Below are 19,449 nucleotides of genomic sequence, written 5' to 3'. Positions count from 1 at the left end.
CACAGTTCTCTCCATAGGTCCCGATGGTCCAGTTTCATTTCCGACTTGTGAGCCTGGGCAGAGGAGGGGCTGAGGATAAGCGTTCCCCAGTTTTAACTCTCCCCAAAGATAATTGCATTGTCCATTCCAAATGAACGATGGCCACCCTGACCTGTGCACATGGCTTTCCCCATGGGCACCCATCACAGTTTCCATCCCATCCAGGTGTTCCTGGGGAAACTGAGTCAGCGCCTCTGCCCAAGCTGACATTCTTTGGCCAAACCAGGCCTCCGCTCTCCGATAACACAGGTCAACCCCTTACCTTCTAATCCTCCCAGCAATAATGGCCGCATTTAAAACTCAAATTTTATTTTATTTTTATTTTTTGAAAAAAGAGCTGATCGCTTGATTGTGGTTGATCTTTCTGAAGAGGCCAGGAATTACCATTTAATATTAAATGATGTATAATTCATGCCTGGAGATAAAGGTTCCAAGTGTAAGCGCCGGAGGTGTTTGTGGGTCTCGGCGTCTGCCCATCCCCCCACCCCCACCCTGACTCCTCTCTCCTCCAGCTGCGCCCAGAGCGGGAACCCTCGCAGGAACAGCCACCAGCGGAAGGCAAACCATCAGGAGGAGAGCTGCCAGAACCTGACGGACTTCACGACCGCCCGGGTGCCCAGCAGCCTGGACATCTTCACGGCCTATAACGAAACCCTCCAGTGTTCACACGAGTGTGTCCGGGCGTCTGTGCCCGTGTACACCGACGAGACACTGCACCCAGCCGGGGAGTACAAATCCACGTTTAACGGGAACCGGTAAGCACAGGCTTGGGCCAGACCCGGCCGCTGTCCCCTCTTGGGGATGCAGGGGCTGTTCATCTGTGTCAGGCGGCCTTCCCATCTCTTTGTGATGGTCCAAGCAAACGCAGGCAGCTAAGTTTGCTGAGATGAGACCAGAGGGGCACAGTAGACGTAAAATGGTGCTAAGACATCCAGCAGCCGGGGTTCACTTCCAGACCCCTGCGCTTGGTGGACGGACTTGTCTTACCCGGCCCTGGATCCCGCATGGCGGAGGCTGAGCGGGCGTTATGGTGCAGACTCCAAAGCCAGCCTCACAGTCTCAAGCCTCCCAAATGTCAACAAATCACGGTCGGTCCCCTCCCCGGTCAATATCTCTGAACCCCCATCGCTAAAATGTCAGCAGCAAATCTCGCAAAGATATCAAATACCAACCAGACTCCCGGTTATTAAACACTCCTTTTTATGAATCATATGTAATCCCTCAAAGAAGACATGCCTCTAAAACCATCCCTGGGAATATTTAAGAAACCCTTGAGTCAGCTTCTGAAGGTTTATCCGGAATTAGATTAAAACATCAATAGCTATTTTTTTTTTAAAGGGAGCACACACTCATGAATCATTTTGTAAATTAAAAGAAAAAAGAATTCTCCGATAACTTAGAGATCTTAGGAAGAAATGAGCAGGACACCAGGCTGACTTGAGGGACCCACAGTCAGTGGCAGGAGTGGCGGCTGGGGACACTGCCCAAGGTGCCCTACGGGGCTTCTCCCAGAACCCAGGTCGAGGAGACTCGGGGGGACCTTCAGCTGTTGTGCCCGTAGTTAATGTCACTTTGTCCTGTCCTGGAGAGCGAGTGGGTGTTCCTTAAACACCTTCTGCTTCTCCTCTCCTTGTGTCTCCACACCAGACTCTGCCGTATTGTCTATCTGAGATGCTCCCTCCCCAGAGGAGGAGGGTGGAGAAACCTCAGAGAGCAGAAACCTCAGGACCATCCTTCTAAATGACTTTGCTTTTACTCGACAGCATTTGGGGAGCTCGTGGGTTGCACTCCAGCCTTCCAGAAGGACGAGTTCACAAAGAATTGGCAAAAGGATTTTCAAACCATTTCACTGAATGCGTGTGTGCCTGTCTGGATGTAAATCCCGGCCAACCAGTGCTTCAGGCTTTGGGGGAAGAGGGGGAAGGGAGTGGATGGGTCTTGGTGTTTCGCTGTGTCTCTCTCTGCCCCTATGTCATAGGAGAGCCCTGTCCACGTGCAGGGTGGGCATAGCTGGCTGGTGTGGAAGCGCTGGATGGAACAGGTTCTTGCCCTGGGGCTGAAGGCGATGCTCTGTTGGGTCTCACTGGCCTTGGAAAATGGTAGCTCGGTCTCAAGGGGATGCAACGCCTGATGGCGGGGGGGTGCGCGTTTTAGTCATCAGGCCCTGCCCTCTCTAGAATGTGCAGTAAAGTGGGTGGAATCTCTGCCCTCAGAGGCAGAGACCCTGAGCTTTGCCTTGTCCTGGAAATCAAACACTGAAATCTGGAGATGGTACCACCGTGGGTCTCAGCACCAGATTCCTCCCACGTGTGGATCCCTCAGGCTGCGTGTCCTCCGAGGCCTTCCAGGCTAGAAGGGAGCCCTGGGCAGCGTGGGGAGGGGAGGCCAGCGGGTCCAGGCCGAGCATCACCTTCCTGGGATTCTTTTCGACTCGAGAAGCCAGTTTTCTGCCACAGGTCTGAGCCGACCTGGTTGTCAGGTGTTATGTACCAGCCCTGGTGAGCCCGTTTTTCTGCTTACTGCAGACCCTCTTCTTCTGATCGGCATCTTATTCCTGTGGCCTTTGTGTCTGAGAAATGGTTTGAAATCTCCTGCTGACTGGCCGAAGGCTTTTTTACCTCCTGGGGGCAGGGCAGACGCCATGTGTCTGTTTTATGGTACGTACCTCTTTTATTGGACCTTGATTGGTTTTCCCTTGGCCTCCCCTTTCCCACCCCCGTCTCGCCTCTGGGATAACTGGGAGCCCTTCTGGACATGGCAGGTGAAATTCCAAGGGCATCACCGTTCTGGATGCAAACCAGAGGGTTGGGATTGTGGTCTCTCTGCTGCACTCGTTAGAAATGCCCCACGTCCTGGTGGAAGGGAGTAACAGACTCAGGAACCCCCTGCTTGGCACCCTGCCCGTTTCCGTCAGTGCCGTTCCACCCCCTAGGATGGCCTGTAGGGCAGGGAACACCGGTTCTGGAAACGAGCTACAAGTACACCTCTCATTTCCAGCAATGAGAAGAGATCAGGGCCCCAGCCTAGTGGGCAGACGTCACGCCTCCATCACATCTTTACATGGCGGGGAGAGGTGGGAGAACACAGAGTGGAGTTAAAATACAATTTTGAAATATAAGTATAAGAGATAAGAAAGACAATGGTAAAGAAAGAAAGTGAAGAGTTGAGACATCTACTAATTTGAAGCCAGGGACAGGTACCAAAACAGGATGAGTTTTCCACGCTCTGCTGGATAGGAACATTTGGTTTGCTTTCAATGATATTGACTTTGATGCTCACGTTAAATTGCTTTCTTCTGTGCCGAACCTCCCAAACACGCGAGCTGCTGGGGGAAAGAGCATCTCACCCCGTGACTGCACATTCTGGATGCACAGTCAATAGAGGCAACCAGGGTTTTTGGTTTTTTATCGTTTTCTCTTCTGATGTTATAGGTTTTTCAAAGGATGACATCTGCTTATCCACAGAGAGCATCTTTTCCCCCCCAGATATTCCTTCTAAGTGTGACGTCAGATCCCTGCCAGGAGTAGGGAACCCAATTTCTAGGCTTATTGATATTTAAAAATTTTTTTTCCTTACTTTTGCTCATCCTCTGATACGGGGACTGAGCGGAAAATGCCATTGTCAGAGTCAGGGGAGGGCCTGGGGCGAGGGTGGTGTCTTCTTGGGGTGCACATGGGGCCCTCAGAGGCCTCTGCTTGCAACACTTAGCTGGGGTCCGGGGGGCCCAGCTGCTTTGAGAAGCAGGTGTGAATCAATCAGTTCCTAATCCCAGCCCTAGTGAATTGCATCTTTGCTCCAAATCAAATCTGCAGCCCTCACTTCCTGTCCCAAAGCCAAAATGATCCACTTAGCTCTGTGTTCAGCTGGTGGATGAAGGAATATGATGAGATTAAAAGGGAAAGTGACCCTCCCCACCCAAAGGCCTTTGCTGAGATGTGCAGGTGAGGCAGGTGAGAGGAGGTCTGTCCCCAGCATTCAAGGGCCAGATGCCCTGGGCATGGCTCATCCACCAGAAATGTGTGACTTTGCCTGGATATGATTCCTCATTAAGGCCACGGGTGAGCTCCCTTTGGAGTTCTGACCAGGCCAGCGATGGGGAGCCTGCCCGTTAGCTGCGGAGTTCCTGCCTGCCTGATGAGGCCTCTGCAGGGTGGCCAGGTGGGCACCAGCATCTCTGTAGGGATTTCAAAAATGCATAAACGCATAAGGCATTGACCTGGGAGATGCCAGCCGTGCGCATCAAAGACCTCTGCTCTCTTCCTCCAAGAGCTGCAGGCCTGCGGCCCTGGAGGTGGACATGCCTTCCACTCCAGGTAGCACCAACCTGGGGCGGGGTGGGGACAGTTCCCTAATGGGACATTCACATGGCAGCTCACTGGAGCACTCTTGATGTCTAGAGACTCATTCGGTCTTCTCAGCAGTGCATCTTACAGAGGAAACTGAGGCCCGGCGAGGGGAGGTGACTTGCCTGAGGGCAGTCAGGTTGTCAGTGGTAGGGCCACGTGACCCCAGGTCACCTGGCTCCAGGGCCATGCTCCGACCACCGGTCAGAGAGCCTTGACTGCCATCCCCCGTGGACGCCTCTGCCCCATTCTGTCCCCGGCCCGACCCCAAGTGGGAAGAGGCTTGGGTTGTGGGAGATGAGGGTGGGCTTTCCAGCTGCCTTGGCATCCCTGCTGGGGACACTCAGCCTGACTCTGCGGGGCAGGGACATTGCAGGTGGGAGGCCAGCCCCCGAGCCTCCAAACGCCTGGGCCGAGGACCTCCTCATTCACATCGGAATATTGGAACCACCTCCCCGGCTTTAAAAGAAAATCGAACTGGGGGAAAAAGTGCTTTTCTTCACGTCTTTGCTCCAGAAGACCTTCCTGTCCCATTAGCCTGTTTCTGTCTCCAGCAGCATGGGGCACAGAAGGAGTGGGGTGGGCTCTCCCCACGTGCCACCCTAGCTGGCCCTGGGGACCATGTTCTCCAGAAGGTGTCTGGACCCCACTTCCCAGCTCCGCCCGAGGAGCTATTTCAGGACCACCCCCATCTACAGGAGGGGGCACCTCTGTGTTGGAAGAGTTCAACCCACTCACGTGGATCTCAGGTGGGCAGTTTGGGGAGGTGAGAAGAGGCGACGAGACTTACTGGGAGCCTGGCCACGCTCAGACACCGTGCCTGCAGACTCGGGGCAACGGCTGCCTCCAGCCATCTCCTCCCGCAGACACGGACCAGGAAGACCCCGCGAGCAGCCTTGTTAGTCCTTGATAAATGCTTCCACATCCCTTCGCTGTGTCTCGGACGGACTGTTTATCACTCACTGGGAGGAAAGCATTTGGATTCAAAGTATCCCTGATGCTTACAATTAGTGCCTGGACATGAAGATGGAGTGGTGAAGAGCCAGGAAGACGGTTCAGATTTACTGGGGTTCTTATTGTCCCTTAAATAAATAGCAATTAATACTAAAACATTCAATTAAGGTTTAAGAGCCAGCGGAGATATTTATCTCTTGCATAACTGTTAAGCCTCTCCAAATGCATTTTTAATGACGCTACAGCAGTTTGTTACCGCACCGTCTTGCGTGTGCGCGCTAACCCACACGTACAGCTGGGACCTGAGCCCCACCCAGTGCTGGGGCTTGTGCACACGGGTGACCCAGCCTGGGCAGAAGTTAAGCCTGTTTGCCTAGACTCAACCTCTACGAGAGATTCCGGCAAACTCTTGCCTCCAACCCCCTCCGTGGTAGAGCCTGATTGAACGCTCTGGACAAGACAAAATGAGGTGGCCTTTCCTGCTCCGAGGAAAGGGACCTTGGACACACACCTTTCATTGGCTCTTGGGCTAATTTCCTGTCATTTTTCACATAGCGAGTAAACTTCAGGAAACCTCATCAGTGTTCAGATCTTTCCGTCTGCCAAGGCCACTTCATTCCGAACCCAGCCTGACAAGTCATAAAAGCTCTTGCATCCGAAGCAAGTGAGAAATAAATCATGTGTTATTATTATTTTCAAAAACACGCCAAAGATATAACTAATAAAAAAAAAAAAAAAACGCACCTGAGCCTTCCCACTGTGTTCTAAAAAATACATTAACAGAATATCCAGCTTCTGTAAATCAAAGGAACATTTTCTTCAAAGCAACATCCGGACCCTCCTGGAAAGCATTCTCTCCCCAAGCTGAGAACCAGCACCAAGGAAACCGGTGGGGAAGGAGCTTTTTTCGGGAAGTGGAGAAACTAGCTAGAGGCTCCACGCTCCAGGAGGCCTTGCTGCCTTCCGCCTGTTCTCTGTGTTCTGCAGAAGCTGATGCTGATCTTTAAGCCCAGGACCCCCTGTGTGGTTCGCAGCCCGGGGGTGCCCAGGAGCCGAGCATCCCCTTCTGGGCAGCAGAGGGCACTGGTTTCTCCCAAGTCAGAATTCATCCCGGATCCGATTGCTCAGATCTCTCAGCAGCCACAGCTTTGCTTTCTGGCCCAGAGTCTTGCATGCGCACCCTCGCCGGGTACACAACCTCGCCGGTGCCCTTCTCCAAGCAGGACGCACCTCCCCCTCCCGCCCCTTCCAGGGTTATTGCCAGGCTGAGAGGCTCTGAGCCTTTGGAGCAGAAAAACCCGAGCCCTCCTCCACGAGCTGAGTGTAAGCAGCCCGGTTTCAGCTGGAATGTAGGGCAGGCCTGGAAGATGGCCAGGTAGCCTCAGACCCCTCCTTCTTCTTGCAGGGGACAGTCACCTCTGCAGGAAGCCAGCACTGCTGTTCCAATGGCAACTCAAGGCGCAGAGTTGGAGCCATCGCTCTCTCTCTCTCTCTCTCTCTCTCTCTCTCTCCTTTTTTTTCATCCTGAGATGCCAGATAGAAGCAGATGCTGGAAGGTTTGGAAGAGGCTTGGCCCCCATGTGGCCCAGGAGCCCCTCCATCCATCCTCCCAGACAGGCAACATGTGAAGGTCATTCCAGGCAGATAAGGGTATAAGGACAACGCTCCTTTCACAGAGATGCCTCTTCTCCGAGTTTCATCCAGTGTTGATTTTTCTCCCCAGGCCAGGCTCCAAGCTGGCACCTGGGCAAACCTAGGTGGACCTGGCAGGCACCCTGTGACACTTGGGTGATATGTGACATATACATGCTCAGATACAAACCAGTGCAGGTCGTCCTGTGCCTGAGGAGCCGTAGAACCGATGCTCTAACAGAAATGAAACAGAGAACATGTTTAGGAAAGGAGAGGGTATCCGCAAAGGCCTCCCCAGGGAGGTGACCGTCAGCAGAAACTTGGGGGACTTCAGGTAGGAGATTTGCGATTTGAGGCCAGGGTGCCACCTGGAAGGGGGAGAGGGAGAGGGAGAGGGAGGGATGGGGGAAGAAGGGGCGGGACCTCATCCTGAAGAATCTGAGGAGACACTGTAGAAGCACTGGAGACTTTTAAGTGGCAGATAATATCTGTTTGGAAAAACCCCTAGGAGACACTAGCCCCAGGGAAGGAGCAGAAGCCGCACCTCCCTTGATCTGTCTGGTTAAGGTCACAAGAAAGGACAGGAGAGCAGCCCCAGGCTACAGTTCTCAAGGAAACCTTCCTTCTTAGGGAAGGAGGCCCTGTGGCTCACAGCCCCACCCTGGACCCTCCTGAGGGTGGAGAGGGGCGCGGTGGTCATCCTGCTGCTGGGACAGCAGGCAGCAGCTCAAGCCGGAGACTGTCCCAGGACTGGGCAAATGGGCACTAGGCCCAGCTTTTGGTGTCCCCATATTTTTTCAATGTATTTTTAAAAATTTTAAAATTGTAGTAAAATATACAGAACATAAAATTGATCATTTTAACTGTCTTTAACAGGACAATTCTCTGGCATTAAGTACATTCACAATTGCTTTGCACAGCTATCACCACCATCCATCTCCAGAACTCTTCATTTTCCCAAACTGATTTTCTGTCTCCCTTAAACACTAACTCCTCCAGCCTCTAACACCCAGCATTCCACTCTTCATCTCCATGACGACTCTAGGGACCACATATAAGGGGGTATCACATAGGATTTGTCTCCACATTTTTTTAACTTTCAAAAGATTAGAAAGGGGCTTCCCTGGTGGCGCAGTGGTTGAGAGTCCGCCTGCCAATGCAGGGGACACGGGTTCGTGCCCCGGTCCAGGAAGATCCCACATGCCGCAGAGCAGCTGGGCCCGTGAGCCATGGCTGCTGGGACTGCGCGTCCAGAGCCTGTGCTCCGCAACGGGAGAGGCCACAGCAGTGGAAGGCCCGCGTACCGCAAAAAAAAAAAAAATTAGAAAACAGATAGACATACAAGAGGGACATTCCTCTCTGTTTTAACCACCTCCCACCCCCAAATCCTAGAAAGCGGAGGGGGCGGGAGGGGCCAGGGCACAGCTGGAATAATGCTGCCGAGAGTGGTCCAGCACACATCTGACGGGATGTCCGTTTCATCACACGCGATGACACCCCTGCTCACAGCAGGGCAGGCCATCCCACAGGAGATGAGTAGATGCCCCATGTTGGCCTCCTGGAGTTGCCCAAACAGGTGTCATTTAGAGGTAAAAGGCAAGGCAAGGTGATGAGCAGGGGCCCTGCCTTCCTCGTCCAGACTGGGAGGGGTCCTGGAGAGGGAATGGGCACCGCCACCCCCTCCCCACGTGGAATAGACTTTGGCATGCCAATGCCCTTGGAGAAGATGACGGAGTCAGTGCTGACCAGATGCTCTCCTGCGGGCTGCAGGTGTGTCACCCCACCTGGATGCCCTTCAGCCCTCTGTCCTGTCGAGGATCACCCAAGGGGCTTATTTGATTCAGGAGAAAGAACCCTACCCCCTAGTCTCTTTCGAAGAAGGGTGCCATGACCTTCTTCTTTATACCATTTGAGGGCCCGCATTTCCTGCAGTGTGGGCGCAGGTGAGGGCTCTGAGTGACAGCAGAGAGAGGCGTGGCCCCATCCTCATAATGGAGCTGCAGCTTTGAGCCAAAGCCCCTCTGGCCCGAGCCGTGGGGCGTCCCGACCCACCTGGCCGTGCCTGGGATGGCTGTAGTTCTCTGAGTCCCTGGGGGATGCTGACTTCGGGGTCTGTCACTGAGGTAGGATGACTCTGGCGTCCCCATTTTCCGAGGTGGCACCCCAGGCTGGGCAAGAGCCGCCGGCTTCTTTGCAGCCCTCTGACCTGGCCTGCAAGCATGGTGGTTCACGTTCTCTCTGTCTCCAGCAAGATCACCTCTTGGGGAGATCCGGGAGGTGGTTTTTCTGACGCAATCCATTAACCTCTCCTGAGTCCCAGCCTCAGCGAGCGTCCAGCTGAGCAGTGGATTGAAATGGACTCCATTGCTTCCCATAGCCCCTCTGTGGAGCTGGCGGTCCCTCTGCCTGTGGTGGTGGGAGCTGAAAGGGAGCGAGCAGGATGCTGGATGCATTCAGTCACCTGCAGGCCTGGGGTGCCACACCCCTTGTAAGTTAATGCTGGGGGTGGGCCTAGCACCCTCTTGTGAAGCCCAGACCCCCTCCCACGTAGGCAGGAGGACCACTCCATCCGTTACCGTAGTTAACATGAGGTTCCCCCCGGGATTCCTAGCATGTGTACCAGCCCCTGGTGACCACGTCCAGTGAGACAGCCTTGGCATCCCCAGGACACTTGAGTGTCATTAGCCAGGGAGCTGTGCACCTGGGTCTCGGTGACCGAGGCTCAGAGGAGTTGCGTAGACACCTCCTGCCCTCAGCTCGCTGCCATTTAATCTCTCCTTGTTTTCTTTCCATGCAGGATTCCGTTGGTGAACCTGTAAAAAAAAAAAAAAAAAAAAATTACAAATTACAAAAAAACACAAAACCTAAAACTAAACTATCTAAGGGGAGTGTCCCCACACCTACCACTTCTGTTTGCCGGTGGGGAACTCACAGAGCAGGACGCTATAGGCCAAATATATTTTTATAAAAATGCCGACGCCTATGGGGAACTGCCTTCTCCGAGAGCTTCTTTGGGGAACAGAAAGAAGATGGTCCAAGAGAAAGAGCTGGAGACAGAGAAAGGGCAGGAGGACACACCGGAAGCTGGGATTTGTACTGCGATTTTGAACCTGTGCCAATAATACCATTATGTGCCATGTACTGACCCGAGAGACTTGGTGACAAAGCCGACGCCAAGCAAACCGCGAGGAGAAATCTTACAGAAAACAGGAACGGGCATCTCTTCCGACAGAGCTGCTCTTTCTGGTTAATGTACATATATAAATATATAAAGACACACACACACACACACACACACACATGCACACACACACACACACCCCTTTTTTGTACTGTAGCAATTTTTGAAGACCTTCAATGTTCCTTTTTAAAGAAAAAATGTGTTCTCGGTCACAAAATCTGATTTCTTTAACATGCTTAGTATGAACAGAACGAACTGGTGTTTTCTACTTCGCAAACACACACAGGCATACATGTGCATACACACACACGTACGCACATATATATGCATATATCGGAAATGCAGTTCCGCGAGCGAGCGTCTTCTTCCTGGTGACCTGGTGTCCCACTGCCATCCGTGCCAGGTGGCCTTGATGCACGCCAACTGGCCCTTGAATGGCAGGTCCTGCGTTTGCTAGGCGTTTGGTGAGTGGCGCGATGTGTGATTTATTATCTTGGGCCAGAACGAAGAATGCCATGGTTTTATATACATCCATACATGTACGTAATCTATATACACATAAATACGATCTTTTTTCATTGACTTGTTTGAAGAAGCTACCTAATAGCCATGTGCACACGTGTGTGGCCAGCCACCTACAGATGGGCCTGAGTGTCAGATTGGGGGGGGGGAGCTGGTGGATCTTGGCCATCTTTGTGTTATACAGGCATAGACCGAATTAAAGAAATTTTCCAGTTGCAAAAATTAAAGAAATAGATCCTTGTAATGTGTGTGCATATGTCAGAGCAGAACTCAGAAATATGTGAGCTCCCCGTTCGTTTGGCAAGGAGTGCCAGTGTACTCTGCATTTCTTTCCCACATGTTGGCACTCAGAGGTTGCCTGCTCTTTCTTGAGCCCACGAGTGACTTTAAATTTTGGTGCAGATGGTGGCAAAGATGCTGTCTCTTGTCGGCTCCCTTGGTCAACCTGTGTGCTCTACCATCAAGAATTCTACTGTGGAGCCTCCCAGTGGAAATAGGGGCCCAGACAGGAGTCTCCTTACAGAGGATCCCAACCACACACTTCACTGAAAATACTCCCTGCCAGCCCCCACCTTACAAAGGCGCCCTGATGCCCCATCGTGTGGTTAGTGGGGGGCACTGTAAGGGATGGGGGTGTCTATCTGGGCTTCGTGCTTCCCAATTAGACAGAGGGCGTGTCCTCCTTCTGGGGACCCCAGATTCGGTGCACATGGCCTGTCTCCTATGAGTGATTTCACCAGTAGGGCTTGCAATTGCCTCAGACCAGGTTGGCAGGCAGGGAACTAACTCCCCCCACCGCCCTCCCACTTATTGGTCAGGCCGGTGACCTGATTCTTCCACCAGGCTCCCTCTGCAACACCTTGAAATGTGCTTGAAAAGTTGGCTTTGGTACCTTTTGAAATATGGGAGAGTAAAATGATGCCCGTGGAGGGAAAACCTCATTTTTGTCACACCCATTAAGATCGGTATTGGTGATAACTGCTCCAAAAGTAGGATTTTTGGTTTTCGTTTTGTCACTTCCCATCTCCCCGCAAAGCTTGAACAGAACGCAGCAAACATCCATCCCTGACATCCATCGCCTCCAGGCTCTAGACTCACTGCACGGCCTGCGCTACACTCTCTACCGAGCATCCAGCTCACACATCATTATCCTCGGGTCACTCTCCCACTGGAGGGCGGCTCTGGGGCCTTCCTGACTCAGGCGAGCACAGCGTGGTGTGAGCACCAGCTGAGGCCTGTCAGCATCCTTCAGGGCCGAGGGACCTGCCGCTCTGTGTCAGATGCTCTGAGACGAAGGTGGTGGCTGAGGGGCCTGTTCTACCACTGACAGCAGAACCTGGGATTCCTGCAGGGATGCAGCTCAGCGACTACTGCGTCGCCTCTGACTGCAGCTCGGCCCTTTCCCCGGACCTCAGGCTGCCCTCGGGATGCCTGAGCACCAGGTGGTACCGAGCTTTGCAAGGAACCTGAGAATAACGACCCCCTCCCGCCCCCAACACACACACACACACACACACACACACACGCACGCCCCTTGGCTCGCGCCCAGGGCAGGGCTGGGGGACACACATACGGCCACCAGACAAGCCACACTTGCAGTTCCCCACCGGGAAGTCTAACATCTGTCGAGACAAATCCACTTTGGGGAAAGCTACCATTTCATGATGATTGAGGAAGTGTGTGTAGAGATGTTTTATTTTATTTTTTTAATGGTTACCTGGAAACATGATCTCTATACAAAGAGATAACAAATGAAAGTGAGCAGGCTTACAAAACTCAGCTCCACCCACAGTCAAGTCTATGAAACAATACAATGTGGTATTTTCCCTGAATCAGGCCCCGTGTACACGTGTCCAAGCATTGCATGTATCTGTGTCTGATGAGTTTGACCCGGCCACCCTTCCTCAGCCCTGGGGTGTTGTCCTGGGTCAGTCAGTGTTCCCTCTTCTAGGCTCCTTGGATTTCAGAATCCATCAGCGATCCCTCTGTGATCAACCTCAGAGCTGTAACTTCTTAGGCCCCAGGGCCCCAGTTCTTACATTTGCTTTAGCTTTTTTTTTTTCTTCTTCAAGAAAGGTATTCAAAGGAAGGTACTCACCATATTGTTTGGTGAGGTCCCCAAAGACGTGTCCACCTCCATCTTATCCCCTCAGGGAGTCTGAAACCCCACAATCATCAGCCCCTGGGCAGCACATCACCTCTGTCCCTTGCCTACCTATCGACTCTTAAAACTTTTAAAACAACAGGGCTTGGCTTTCAGGAACTCTCTGCTGTGTGGTCAAGTCTATCTCTAGGCTTAATCACTTCCGTGTGTACTTGACGCCATTTTTATCTGGTTGAAATAACGAGTGTAATTCCTTTCATTTACAAGTTCTGAGTGCCATGGGGAAGATGCTCCAGGCAAGATCAGGAAAGCCTCCTGACCTTTTCCTACCAGACTCAGAGTCCAGCAGTGTCAAAGGAGAGGCCACTTAGGAAGCCATGTTTTCTCCGAAGTGTTTCCAGTCCTTCCCAGTCCTGAGTGCGGGTGGACTTCTTGGGTTGCCTTCAACTCCCAGACATTCATCTCGGTCCTCCACGGAACATTTTAAACTTAGAAGCCTACACTCATCAGCATATCCCGCCACCTCTCTGAATTTGACCACCAGGAATTCAGTAATTACTGCAGGGACCTTGCCCTCTTCAAACATTCTTACTTCGGACAAGTTTGTTACTCTTTCTCGGCCACATTTCAACATCAATCAGAACTTTCCTTACAGGTTTTGGTCTTCAGGAATTCTGTGTGTGGATGTCCACTCCCATGTGTTAGCTCATGAAATGGACACAATAGAAAATAGACCCTTTTGCCCTGTGTGGTCTCTATCTGACTCTATTGCCCATAGAGATATTCCATCTCTTTCGCTTCTTCTCCCAGATGGTTCAGCATGATCCATAGCTCAAGATGCTTATCTTGGAAGATAATAAGAGGAACCAGGGCTGAGGTTCAGGGCTGGGACCAGCAGCTCTTTTATGGTCAGGCTGGATCTTCTCATACCTTTCATTTCAAAACGGCATGCATACACACTTTTTCTTTGTCTACATTTTGACACTCTTTCATCAGGGAGATCTCAGCCTAAGTGAGTCTCGACGTTCCACTGGGCTCTCTTTCCCTGGCTCTTCCAAGGAGCTATTGCACAAGTTAGGATGGGAAAAGATACTGAGTTCTGTTGAGATTCAGCTGTCATTCTTGCTGCAGCATGGGGGTTCTTTAAGAAGGCACTACTCCTATATGCACTTAGGAGAGAAACATCTCTTTGTGCCTCCTGCAATTAGCTGAAAATCCATCCATCTGCTTATTCAGCAAAGACTTGTTGATCTTCTGCCATGTTGGTGATCAGTGAGGAGCAAGATGGACATGGTCCTGCCCCTGTGGGTTTTACTTTCTGTGCCAGATAGAGGAAGACAATTGACACAGAGCAAACAATAATTTCGATAGAACGAATGAGTGATAGGAAGGCAGCAGAGCAGAATGATAGGAAAGAAAGAAAGAGAAATGGGAGTTATATGGGTTTCTTCATCTGGCCATCATTTCCAACTGGGAAATCATCACTTGCTTCCTGAAGGTCGGTCTGAGATTGAGGGAGCAAGAATGCCTTACTCTTATTTCCTGGATAAAAATTCAGTGCCAAGGAATAAGATGTCCTAGTCATGACAAGCTCTTCCACCCCTCAGTCATTCTAGCAAGGAGTGACACGGCAGGGGAAACAGAGAGATGGGACCAGGATGAGGTATGTCACCCAGGTGATGAACTGGGTCTCCTCCTGGATGGCTGTCCCCCTCTCTCCCAGGTCCCCTCCCCATCCCTAGGTTGTCAAGTCACCATTAGGTCAACCAGGTCTCAAGGAGGACAAAGGAATTCAAGGACAAAGAGGAGGCACACTGGACACCAGGGGCCCCAGGGAGAGCCACCCCTCCTCATTAGAGAAGGCAGCTGCCTTTTCCAAAGTTCAACCTCAATACAGAACATATTCAGTAACATACTTCTTAAACAACATCTGCTTTTATTCCAAAACACGCTATGATTCATGTAATTTTGGAGTGGTTACTTCGGTGCAGTTTGTCAATTTCCTATGCCGTACTGTTTTTTGATAGTTTGTTTGTTTTCCAATGTAAATAGCACAGCCTACATAAATGAGCCAAACTCTCACCATCTGAGAATCTTTGATTATTCTTCCCAACTTGTGCTTTTTCGCCTACTCTGAGCCAAGATCTCTGTGTTAGTTACACTCAGCGTTATTACTGGGGCTTCCATCCAGGTCTTAAATGATTGATTGCCATTTTGAAATATGCTTCCAGCCCTTCATTCCAAAAACTGTAAGGCATGGTTGGGCAGTTTTGCATTTCTGGGTTTCGAGTTTGCATTTGAATGTAAAGAGTGGGCTAAACAGAGGTGTAGGGAGAGAAGCAATATTTTTAGATCACCCCACCCACTAAACAAACAGAAAGATTGAGTTCTTTGGACCACAAATGATTCTAGAAAGATACCAGCCAGCAAGCCTACTATAGCTAAACTCCAGAGTTCAAATCGGTCATCATGTGAGCATGCAAGTAAGAAATTTAACTATGGGCCAGTCTCTCTTTATGCCAAAGGGGCAGCTGTAACATTTACACTTTGTCAGGGGAGCAGCCCCGCCAGAGCAGCCAGCCTCCCAGGGTAGGGGGTGGGCTCACACGTACCCCCTTCCACTCTGCTTCACTGTAGTTGAGTAGGTTCAACAGCTAGTCTGCACTGATGAGAAAGCTGTGCACACAACGGGGCCAAGAATATGAAAGGGCAAGGAGAAGGCAGGTGAGATGCTTGTGTGGGCTCTTGAAGGCAGTAGTACGTGGACAGAGCGGGGTTGGGGGCGAGGGCCTTCTCTCCATGCATTCCCAGACACCACGACAGCGACAAATCCACACTTCACACTTGTAAACGCATGGCCCACACCCAACTGTAAAGGCAACTGAAGAGCATGGTCATCTGGGTTAGAATATGTGTCTGTGTTGGAGCTGGAATGCTAACATCAATCCTTCCAGGAGCCCCATTGCGTTTCCCACTTGATGGTTTCCCTGTTAAATGCTCCAAGAGTTACTGGGCGTAGAATCAACAGGGTAGTTTTGAATGAATCCATAAATCTAAGTCTTATATAGAACAGCCTCAGCTTAAGAGGGGGGTATAAACTGGGCCAGCCCTGCCATCAGGGACACAAAGCTTTCTAGCACTTAGGGTGGGGGGAGTGTAAATAGCTAGTGAGTAGTGGGGGAAGGGTCAGTGAACCTGTAAATGGCCCTGTTATCTCTTCCATGTAGGTAGGAATCAGAACACACATGTACCATGGAGCGCATAAATTGAATGGGTTAATAGGATAAGCCGAGAGGGTTGCTAAGACATCCCCTGGGGCTGAATTAACTCTTGCTCCTATCTTGAATCTCAAAGTAAAATATCTGCTGAGTCATGGAATGGACGCAGAGAAGGTCAGATTGTAGGAAACCCTTCTTCATAAAGTTAATTATTTTTTCCTAGGTGGTCTCTGTCTTAAAAATAAAATCCCCTGGAGACCTGGATTCTTATCAACACCCAAATATTTGCAACACCAAATAACTCCCCAGAAGCTTCATTCATATGTGGACTGTCCACACTGGTGGGGTTCTGTCGGACTTTTGAAATTCTGCAGTAGATTCTTCAGTGTTGATGTTTGTAGCTTTGGGATTGGTGAACTGGCAGTTCACGCCAGTCTTACTGACTGTGGCAAGTTATTGCTTCCAGAGAAGTGGGGAGAACTTTTTTCATGGGAGAAATGAATCTTAAGTTCTAGTTTTGGGCATCATCATGTACCATGAAGACTTGTTGCCACTAAAAGTCTGGGATGGGGAACACTCTGAGGACCCCCGATACAATTGTTTCAAGTCACCACGCAGGAAACTACAAGAACAACCACCATTGTCCCAAGACAAAAGGGACAACTTCAAAGCCATTTTGACACCCCAAACCCAATTTCCAGCCTTTGGGGGATTAATTGGAGTAGGAGAGAGGGGTTTTTCTGAAGTTTTAGGTTGCTGGAATCCACATAGCAGTAGAGCAGTGAACCAATAGCATTGTTCTTGACAAGGTTTCGTGTGGCAGCGGCTACCACCAGAAAGAACTCTCTCCCTCTGCCTCCAAAGGCTATTTTAGGCTGGCCTCCACTCTGTATTATCTCTCCCTTAGGCTTATGGATTTCTAACATCAAGTGTTGTTGTGACTGCCTACAACTTAAGGTCTACAAGGCAACGTGAGTATTTTTTTCATGATGAACTTACAGCAAGTAGACATGAACTGACATGAAAGTTCTGGAAAGGAGAGATTTCTAAGGCACTGTTAAATATTGTGCCATTTCCACATACAAGCACAACTGCCAGTCAAGGGCCTTAAAGACAGGGATGGGTGGTTGGTTTTGAAAAGTCAGCAGGCTTTACAGAGCCCACCTGTGGCCACACACGCCTTGAGTTGAACTGTCATGTCCTACAGAAAACACATTTTGTTTCATTACTTTTGTTCTTTTGCTTTTCATGTGCATTTGGGTTGCTTCCTCTGAAGCCAGAAGGGTGAAAGGACTTGAACGAAATCGGTTCTCAGTCGACTGACCATAAATTTGATCCTTTGATGAATTCCCAGCACAAGATGACATGGAATGGCTTGGGGTTCAGCAAAGGTTTCAGAGATGCATACATGTTCTGCTTGGTGGGAAGATGAGCACTGTCCATGGCATTTGCTTCTCCCTGAGATGTTCTCCAGTAGTGGGGAGAGGAGATATGGGAACTTGCAAAGTTTGGGAATGAAACGTTGAGATTTTGGGAAAATATTGTAATCAGTTTTGGGTTCTGGATAATTGGTTTCTTAAAAACTAGAGAGTGTTGTGGGTTTTTTTTTTTTTCTGCTTTTTTTGGGCAAACCCATTGTAATCCTTTCTTCCTCTTGCCTCCCTTGGAGAAAAAAGATGGTGGGCGATGGAGCCCAGAACACACTTAACCTTTAGCTAAAATTATTTAAAGGAAAAGCAGAACAACAGCCAAGCCTCACCTGACCTTGAATGACTTTGTTAAGTTTACTTAACTCGTGATTGATACATGGATCGACAAGAGATTAACTGATGTTCTGTCTCTCTACACATGCACTGTTGAACATGAGTTAAACCCTTGAACATGACTTAGACCCAGAACGCATTAAACTGGACGTTGGAGGAAATGTGAGACTGCACATTGCTTATCTTTCCAAAGTCTTTTATATTTTTTTCAAAAGGAATAAATGTTTACTGAAAACATTTAGAAAATATCAATAACCAAACAGAAGGGAAACGTCGGAAGCCCTTCAGTTACTGTCTAATTCAGTGGAACCTGTTCATGAAGGGCTGAGCGAGAGACAGCAAGTCGCAGAGATCTGTCCATGGTAAGCACGGTTGACCTAGCTGGCTCCAATGTACGTTTTTTAAAAAGTTAGTCCAATTCGCATTTGAGCACATCTTTGCCGGTTTAACTGGTCATGGACTCAAGTCTTTGCTGATCATGAGAATGCCTCTATGACTAAGTGGAAAATGCAGTCAACCATTTGGATGTTTTGTTTTCACATCCATCGTCAAGCATGGATCCCTGGGCACATCTGGGTGTTTGGGGGGGTATACACACAATACTCAGAGAAACATCCAAACTCTTGGCTGGATTCTTCACATGGGGCATCTATCTGAGGGTCAAAGACCTGAGAACCAGAAGGCTCCATGTTCTTTGCGATACCCCTCGTGTGATTGAACCACACTTGAATTCACCAGGTCTAAGTACATACATTTAAACATGGACCCATTTCTCCCTCTTCTTCCCCAGCTCACCCGTGGAACTAGGAAACTCACAAACCATGAACCTGAACCACAGGACAAGAAGGTCAATGGTGATGGCCACCCTGGCTCATTTTCACAGCTGTTAAGTTGAATGTTTTAGAACTTTATTTTCCTCCCCTCCTCCCACTCATGTATAGAAACACTGGGTTTATTTTGATTTTCCTAAATTATTTTCTGATACAATAAACTGTTTACTGTTTATTTATACTTTTACATGGATCACTTGTTATTTTTCCACAGAAAAACAGAAGTCTCTCTCTCTAAGTGTTATACATATATATCTATGCCTCAGCTGTCCTTATAGACATATTTATATATCATCTTCCTGAAACAAATTATTGTAGTTTATTGTTGTGTTTTTCTTTAAATGCATCTCATAATTATGTTAATAAACAGAAATTACATGATATATTGGGGTGGGGGTTGGGGGGCTGGGTGTGACTTCCATACAGGTGAACTTTTATTCCAGATTTTTTTAAGTTGTTTCTGTATTTCAAGACTATGTAATTTGGAAAATATTGTCAATGCAGCACCTATATCAACTTTGCTTTGTATATTTAGTACTCTGATGTTGCTATTAAAAAAAAAAAAACATAATATGAAAAAAAAGAGACAAAAGAATCACCATTAGTTCAGGCCGTGACCTCAAAACGACTTTTTCTAAATGCTATTTGTCTATTGATTTATTTTTTAACAGTATTATATGAAACTTACTCTAAGAATATGGGTATTCATGTCTATGTCATGGTTCACATATTCTAAGATTTCCTCCCTGTATATTCATTATTTCCAAACCTATTCTTTCCCAGTTCAACCACAAAGAAAACGTTTCCGGGTCTCCGGGTGTGGGTCCTGGGCTGCTTGTAGCCGAGTCTGTGCCAACGGGGAC

At 49.5% G+C, this 19,449-nt stretch overlaps 1 protein-coding gene across 5 annotated transcripts in view; it reads left to right on the top strand.

The window, feature by feature from the left end:
• Nucleotides 1-19,185, top strand: part of AJAP1 (adherens junctions associated protein 1) — a 125,576-nt gene extending 106,391 nt beyond the window's left edge. For 2 of the 5 annotated variants that reach the window (XM_030865806.2, XM_060283954.1), the window contains exons 4-7: nucleotides 552-794; nucleotides 2,565-2,696; nucleotides 9,766-10,220; nucleotides 18,547-19,184. In XM_030865806.2, coding sequence (XP_030721666.1) covers nucleotides 552-794; nucleotides 2,565-2,637 — 316 coding nt within the window. In that variant the 3' untranslated portion in view covers nucleotides 2,638-2,696; nucleotides 9,766-10,220; nucleotides 18,547-19,184. Of the gene's footprint in view, nucleotides 1-551; nucleotides 795-2,564; nucleotides 2,697-3,036; nucleotides 3,122-9,765; nucleotides 10,221-18,546 lie in introns of those variants that run through there. The other 3 variants (XM_060283946.1, XM_060283948.1, XM_060283950.1) reach the window with 3 other exon arrangements.
• The last annotated feature ends 264 nt before the right edge of the window (nucleotides 19,186-19,449 follow it).

The sequence above is a fragment of the Globicephala melas genome, chromosome 1 (genome assembly GCF_963455315.2).
Source record: "Globicephala melas chromosome 1, mGloMel1.2, whole genome shotgun sequence".
Classification (NCBI taxonomy): domain Eukaryota; kingdom Metazoa; phylum Chordata; class Mammalia; order Artiodactyla; family Delphinidae; genus Globicephala; species Globicephala melas.
The sequence above is the reverse complement of the archived record's forward strand: the minus strand, read 5'-3'. Positions and strand labels throughout refer to the sequence as shown.